This window comes from Eumetopias jubatus, unplaced genomic scaffold (assembly GCF_037043125.1).
Source record: "Eumetopias jubatus isolate StellerSeaLion01/CBP00866 unplaced genomic scaffold, mEumJub1_p1.0 scaffold_4, whole genome shotgun sequence".
NCBI lineage: Eukaryota > Metazoa > Chordata > Mammalia > Carnivora > Otariidae > Eumetopias > Eumetopias jubatus.
This window is the reverse complement of record NW_028274810.1, coordinates 79,166,063-79,173,657: the sequence shown is the minus strand read 5'-3', so window position 1 is coordinate 79,173,657 and position 7,595 is coordinate 79,166,063. Positions and strand designations below refer to the sequence as shown.

The 7,595-nt window shown below is 47.2% G+C and overlaps 1 protein-coding gene across 2 annotated transcripts in view; it reads right to left on the bottom strand.

Annotated features, from left to right (window-relative positions):
• Positions 1-1,437: 1,437 nt before the first annotated feature.
• OSCP1 (organic solute carrier partner 1) overlaps positions 1,438-7,595 on the bottom strand; it is a 28,901-nt gene continuing 22,743 nt past the window's right edge. For both annotated transcript variants that reach the window (XM_028113651.2, XM_028113652.2), the window contains exons 5-10: positions 5,746-5,849; positions 5,173-5,301; positions 4,560-4,629; positions 3,022-3,161; positions 2,004-2,067; positions 1,438-1,784 (exon numbers count right to left, since the gene is read on the bottom strand). In XM_028113651.2, coding sequence (XP_027969452.1) covers positions 1,668-1,784; positions 2,004-2,067; positions 3,022-3,161; positions 4,560-4,629; positions 5,173-5,301; positions 5,746-5,849 — 624 coding nt within the window. In that variant the 3' untranslated portion in view covers positions 1,438-1,667. The remainder of the gene's footprint in view (positions 1,785-2,003; positions 2,068-3,021; positions 3,162-4,559; positions 4,630-5,172; positions 5,302-5,745; positions 5,850-7,595) is intronic.

Genomic DNA, 7,595 nt, shown 5'->3' with positions numbered 1-7,595 from the left:
CATCACAAGGCTGCCCTACCGGAGATCTGTATCTTGTTTATTTACTGAGGGAACAGACACGTTTGAAATCATCCGCATGGCTCTGGGATAGGTGAAGGGAGGAGGCTGCTTCTCGGCAGCTGGCGGCCCACCTCCAAGGCCCTAGGACAGGCCTGGAGCAAGCAGTGAAGTCTGGGTTTGTAGCAGCATGGTGGAAACCTGACTCAGAACAGGATAGAGCCTCTTCCTTCATCTGTCACCCTTTCAGGCCACCCCAACTGGTGGCCAGATTGCTTAAAAGAGACTACAACAGAGGGTACTTTGTAAGCTGTAACAAGCAGCTTATAGCATGCTATGCTTCTCCTCCCCAAGAGCCCTTCTGTGGGGTTGTGCAGGTAAGAAGTGTAACTCTCATTGGTAGGAAGCAACGTTAAGTTCATTTGGTGACTTATCTTTCTGTATCCAAACACTATGCCTTAGCCAGGCTAAGGACAGCTTCCCTGGCCCTCACATTCCAAAAGTATGTCTGCCTCCACTCTTGTGGTGTGAGGGGCCAGAGTGGTCCCTGTGGTTGGCTCCATCCCAGGCAATGACCGGCTCAGCTCCATTTCTCTCTTGCCTTCCGGCATTCTGGATATTCCCTCCATGGGACTCAATGGACCCTGACCTCTAGATGTTGGCTGGCCCTGAGCTTGCCAGTTACTCAGTCCAGGATGAGCATGTGGTGGAGGGCTAATGCTCCTTTCTGAAGCAATTCGGGCAGTCCTGGCCTGAGATATTTTACATGGATCTTAATTAGACTTGGCCTCCTGCCAGGGGAAGTAACTCATCTCGTCCGTGGAAGGGAAAGTGGCACACCATGAGTGCCTCCCACGTATCCCACTCACTTACGGCTCTGCCTGGCCCCTGAGGGTGAAGTGGAAATGGATGTCATGGCGCATCATGCTGGGGGTTCTTTAGAAGGCAAGAACACTAAGTGGCAGAGGAAGACTCTGGGGGTGAGGAGTACATATCAAGCAAACCATTTCCTTGTTACACATTTCCATATGGGATAAGCCCACACCACATACAGATTATAAGACGGGCAGAGAACGACAGAGAACACCCACCTGCTCCACGTGGGGCCCAGCTGTGTGTTCCTGGTCATGGCTTGGCTTACTTGGCCTCTGGGAGGTTACAATTTCCAGGGAGCTGGGCAGAGGAGGACTGTCTAAACTGGGCCCCAACCGCCTTTCCCACCTATTTCAAACTCACTCACAAGGCCGAGTACATCCCAGGAAGCTCTGAAGTTTCGTGATGATCCACAGACAGGCATCTGTGGGCTGCACATGTCCACAGGAAAGGTACAGTTGAAAGCAGCAACAGGTGCGCCCCCTCAGCAACTCTGGTGCTTGAACCTATGGCCCAGGATGCTTTGGATGGTTGCCATAAAACCAGAAGAAAACAGAAAAGGTCCAATTTAAAAGCCAGAATCTATTTTGCTGAAAACATGCATATGTGTGTGCCTTCCAGACATGGCACTCCTTGAGGGAGACCTGCATAGTTCGTTACAACATAGACAGAAATGGCAGTTAACTGCTCGGTATAAAACTCGCAGCATCATTTTGCTCCCTGGAGCATCCCCAGGGTCCTTATCAGGCAGCCTGTCCCATAGGGGGCGTTGGGGGGGGGGTGCCGGGCCAGCACAGCTATAACTCATCCATCATGGCAAGCAGATCATCCCCCTTGCTGGCGCTCTGCCTTGGCTGGTCCATGACCTCAAACTCCCCCATGATGCGAGCCAGCTCCTTGTTCCTTTGCTGGTCCTGTTGGAGAAGTGAGAGGGCAAGGTTGAGAAGGGTGTGTCAGCCACACGGCTTCTCCGAGCAGACGGTGTTGAATTTTTGTCCCGCCACTGTGATGCGTGTCAGAATAGGGATTCTGGATACATGCTGATGAGAGAGAAGGGAGGGCATGGGACGTTTGAGGTTGGCAGGAGATGAGGAGTGGACTGACGCTTGGCTTGTGTAATCGCCTGCACCCACCTGAGTAGCTTGTATGTTGAGAACCTCATAGGATAACTCTTCTGGCCTGGTTAGCGCTGCTTGTCTGCAGGAGGTGGTAGAGAAATGGGTCAAAGGTTAGGGTTTTCTCCCTGCCAGTGTGGCACACTGGCATCTGATAATTTCACTGCCTGTTTTTCTCTGCCTCACCTTCTGCCACTTCCCTTCAGCTTTCTGCCCTTTCCCCAAGCAGTGCACCCTATGCTCCAGAAAGTCAAGTCCTTATCTATAGTCTCTGTGCCTTTGCATGTACTGAACTGGGCCAAGAAGGTTTTTCCCTTTCCTCTGCTTGGCAAACTCCAAAACCAAGCCCAGATGCCAACTCCCTCCATCTGCCGGTGCAAAGTCAATCACTGAGTCCTCCATTAGCGCATTTATGACATGGCACTGAAATAACTTGTGTCCGGTACATTCTCTTCCTACCCTGCGAGCTCCTGAGGACAGGCTCTAGGTCTTACACTCCCATCTTTGTGTCCCCGGCACTTACCATAGTAAGCACACAGGTGCACAAAAGTTAGTTCAGTGGATATGGAACTAGAAGGCAACCCCCACCCCAAATATCTGGTTGTGAGGAGGGTCACATGAGATAATGGTGCAAAAGTGCTCTATAAACTGTAAAGCTCTGTATAAATCTGGGTGGATGACTCTTCCTATTGGTTTTGGGGGAGACTGTCCTATCCCAAAGACATCATGCTCTGACTCCCCTCTGGTTTCTAAACAGATTTTTCTTACTATGATTATCTTGACTTCCAATACTTCTTGTTCAGCTATGCTTTGCTAAGTAAAACATTAGAACTATTTCTTGAATGAATCCAGAAGTTTCAGACTATTTAATACTGGTGGATTCTTCTTTAACTAGGTTACTTAATTTGCTGGTTTGTCCTCTGTGACCTTTACATCTATATTTATAAGTGTTACTGGTTTATAATGGCCATTTTCTGGTTCTTATCACACTTAGGATTTTTAGATATGCCTTGTAAGAAACAGGTTTAAAACGTACTCCTCCTCTTCATCAGTGGTAAAGAGATTCAACCGGAATCCTGGCTCAGGACCACTGGGTTTCTTAATCTCCATCCCTCCCATCAGCCTGGCCAAGAAATTCAGCTCTTCTTTAGCAAGAGGGTTTGGAGCAATGCTTTCCTGCAGAAACAATTTCATGATTTTTAGCCACATGAAGGTGATCACATTTCCTGCTGAGACCCTCGAGACCCACGGTGGTATTATAGAACCAGGCAAAACAGTAACTGTTTAATTTATCTTGGGAAGAACTGTGTCCAAATAAAGCATAGAAAACAGGCTTAACCCAAACAGAAAAAATCCACATCAGAAGCAGAAGGACTCTTATTAGCAAGGCAGCAAACCAGAGATTCTCACTTTCAAGATGAGTGGAGGGCCCCAGACATCCCCATTCTCCTCCGACGACCTTCCTCCTTGAAGGAGAACATTGCTTCCTCTTCCGTCAATCTAGTTCCCTGGGCATTTACAAGTAGCCTCAGCAAATGCCCCGGGGCCCAGGGCACTCCTTCCATCGGAGCTACCACACTGCCCTCAGGTGGTGACTGTGGTGAACACACCCGGGATCCATTCCCTCCTGGGGCAGTCTGGCCCCACTCAACCGCTCACCCCTCCTTCCAAGCCCGCTCCTCTGAGCTGCCCCCTGCTCTGCCTCTTCCGCTGTCTTTTTTTTTTTTTTTTCTTTGTCACTCTGCCGCCACTTATCTAAAGTAGAGTTCTCCTCTTACTTCTTCCTTGCTGGAGATAAACCCCTCTGCCTCTTGCCTAAATGGCAAAGTCCAAACTGCTTAAGCCTCTTTGGAATCAGGCCCCAGTGCCCTGGTATAGGCAAATCTCTGGCCACCTGCCTCAGTTGCATTATGGTCTAGCCAGGTGGGAGAGACGCTGCCTCCCGGCTTCCCCCAAATACCACTCTGCTCTTTTGTCCCTTGGTGCCTTTGCTTATACTGACACCTTGGTCTGCATGCCCATCTCTCCTTCTAAGCCAGCTTTGTGTCCCTGGGTTCCCAGCCCATAGAAGTAGTTCAGTAGATGTTTGCCAAATAACTGAATATTTCCTGATCTGTCCTAGAGTTAGCTAGTAGCGACTTCTGTGAGAATTTATAAAAGATGGAATTCAGAGACTCTAAAACCCCATTTTGAACTTAGCTACCACAGCATTATAGAGGGTAGCACTAAAAAGGGTTTGCTGTAATGATCAGAAGACACAGGAGTACTGGACTCAGCAACCACAGACCCAGTGGCACTGGTACAATGCTATTTCACGTGGCCTGGTGTGTGGTTCTAGCTTAATTATGGTGGTTGAGCCAAGCCTAAAATTACCTAATTAGTCAGATCACTGGAAGTCTTCATGAGAAACTACAATTAAAGACCTTTGTACTTGTAAGGCCGAACTGAGAAGATTGCAAACAACGAGGGAAACGCTGGCTAGCTTTGAAGTCTAGAGTTTCCACCCTTTTCCCCGTCTAGATTTTTGTGTCGAGAAATAAGCTCTGAAGATGAAGAAGGAAGGCAGCAGCTCACCTGTGTCCGGGAAGCTAAGTTTCTGGATGCTCCAGACATGTGGGTTTCCACGGGCCGGTTCATACTGTACCTGGTATCAACGGAAAACTGTGAAAACACTGCCCAGCCCTTTCACATCGACTTCCTTCTAACTCATAAATAGAGCGCATAACTTCTATTTTGAGATATTAAAAAGCATCCAGAAATGTGTTCGGAGTACAGAACATAACTAAGTTTGTTATGGTGCCAACCACACAGATTTCATGCTTTCCCAAAGAAAAAATACCTGCGAGGCTGCATGGAAATGGCTCTTCTGGCAAAGGAATGTATTTTACTGCAGAAAACGTGAACACTACATGAAGGCCTCGCCTTTCTGACCTCCACTGCGACACAGGTTTGGGCTAGGTCTCTTCCGTGGCTACTTACAATTTATCTTTTCAGTCTGGCGCGTTGCCTTATGTTTGGAAATGTTGGGGGCCCTTTGAAAATGTCAGTGCTCTGCATGCACTGTATCTGAGAGGGGAAATGATTTCACTTGTCAGCAGGGATTTTCATAGCGGAAGTCAAGCTGGTTTTTTAAGTGAAGTGACCTCCCTCAGACTTGAATTCATTCAGGGAGGGAGGATTTGCTTACATATTGGTTCCCAGTTTCAAGACTCGGTCTCCATAAAGTTCAAAAGAACCTTCTTTTGGTGCAGTGACATAGTGCCCACCATGCTTGAATTCTATCTTCTTCACTTCTTTGCCTTTGTCGTTGAACATTCTACAATACAAATATGACATGATGGAATGTTCTCCAAGCTTGGGGAGTCCTGAAGGCTTCTTTATTCTTTGTACTATGGGACAAAAAGGAATTCATGCACTCCTTCGAGATAAAGATGCTGGCTGAAGCAATAATAATACAATAATAATAATATTTACCAAGTACATATTATGTGCCAGGTGCTGTGTAAGCACTTTAGAGCATTATTATCTTATTCATCCTTACAGCAACCATTTAATAGATGAGGAAGTGAATCCTGAAGAACTGGGTGGTTGGCCTCAAGTGTCTGCTCAGTGGCACAGCTGGGATGAGAACCTGACCTTCTACCTGCTGTGCTTTACTGAAGGAAGGGGGCGCCCAGCAGTGCCGCATTCTCTGTGGTGGCCCACATGTTTGTTCCCTGGCACCCCAACGTTGGTCTGATGGTTACAGTTGAGAATTCACCTGATGAGTCCAGGAACTTCAGTTCCCCAGGGAACAGGCCCGGAGACGGGCAACACAAAGCGACCATTAGAATTCTGGACTCTATCCTTTAGAAATATGGATACCTGGAAAAAAAAATACACTTATTGTCATTTTTTTGGTATATTTTTCTAGACACAAGCACTCTGAGGATGGGTAAATGTATAATGGCTTGGGGATGTTACCTAGTGGGTTTATAACAATGAGAGAGAAAGACTCAGCATAACTAGCCCTGCAGAGTTACAGTGTTGTTACAAACAGGCCTTTTGAAGTGCATAGCAAGTCTTCCAGGTGAACTGTATTACCCCCATTTTAGAGCTGAGGAAGCTGAGGCTCCCAGAGTGAGGTGACTTGCCTGAAGAGAATAGTAAGAGACAGGGCCACGATTCAAAACTAATTCCACACCCATTCCTTGTTTCCCGGCCGAACTTCCCATACATCTGTGAGGCTTGAGCTATCCGGACCTTCATTTTACAGATGAGGAATTGGCAGCTTAGATGTTGAGACACTTTCTCAAGCCAGCCAGCTCAAAGGGGGCAGAGCTGAGGATTCAACCCTTGTGTTTCTGACTCTGGAGCCCAATCTTTTGGCCATGTGCTGGACTGGTGGGAAGAGGCCAGAGCACGTGGATACGGTTGGCATTAGAGTCTGAAGTTTTTCTATGCGACTGAAAACACCACATTATGCTTATTTCTACTCCCTGGTTTGTGTACTTTTTAAAAAATTTATTTTTATTTTTTTTTAGGTAATCTCTATATCTATACCCAATATGGGCCTCAAACTCAAAACCCAGAGATCAAGAGTCGCCTGCTCTACAGACTGAGCCAGCCAGGCGCCCCCTGGTTTGCATACTTCATGTTGAGGTCAGGGTCAGATTAAATCCCATAAAGGCTGTAGCAGTTAATCAGTTTTATTGGATCTTAGCTTCCTCATCTGTAAAATGAGATAAATTTGAAGATCCCTTCAAACTCTAAAACGCTACAAGATTATATTCATAATATCATCAAAAGTAAGCATCTGTTGCGTGCAAACAGATGACAGTGGGAAGTGGTAAGAATTCATAAGCTGACAGTTTGGCCCGGCTCATGCCCCGGCTGGGCCACTCCTTGGCTCTGGGTTTTTGGTAAGTTACACAACCTTTCTGTGCATTGGTTTTCTCTTTGGTAAACTAGGGGTAATAACAGCATCTATTCAATGGGCGAGTGTTACCCGCCAAATCAGATAATGAGAAGGCAGTTATCACAGAGTCTGACACATAGTAAGTGCTCAATACATGGTAGCTAATACTCTCAGTATTACAGTCTAATTGGACACAGGACCCAAGCATAAAATGGGATAAAGGGACAGTATAAAGCAGGAGATGCTGGGGAGCATATGCATAGTTAAGTAACCCACCGAAGAGAACGACCAAAGGCATGGGGGTGGTAGGGGTAACTGTGGGTTTGGAGCTGGCCCTAGAGGAAGGTGGGTGTGAAGACATTTTAGAAAGCAGAGATGGGAGGGCAGAAGATATGTTTTGGGGGGAATGTGTAAACTGGTTTGATTGGAGGGTTTGGCTGGACAACTGTTATGGAATTTTTGCCCTTGAGATTCTGTGACCAAGGGATGTGAATACGAGCACAGAGAAAGAAAATTTAGAGACGTGGGAATGTATATATATGTGCTGGACCCCCTGTGAGCCTAATTCTAACACGGTTGACTATGTCACAGCAGGTCTGAAATGTATGCACTTCAGTCCAGTGTATAGCTGTGTTTGACCCAACAACCTGCCCTTGGCCGGCCAGGACCGTTGGGTCTGTCTGCTGCCCAGCCCCTCTGCTGGCCCTCAGCTG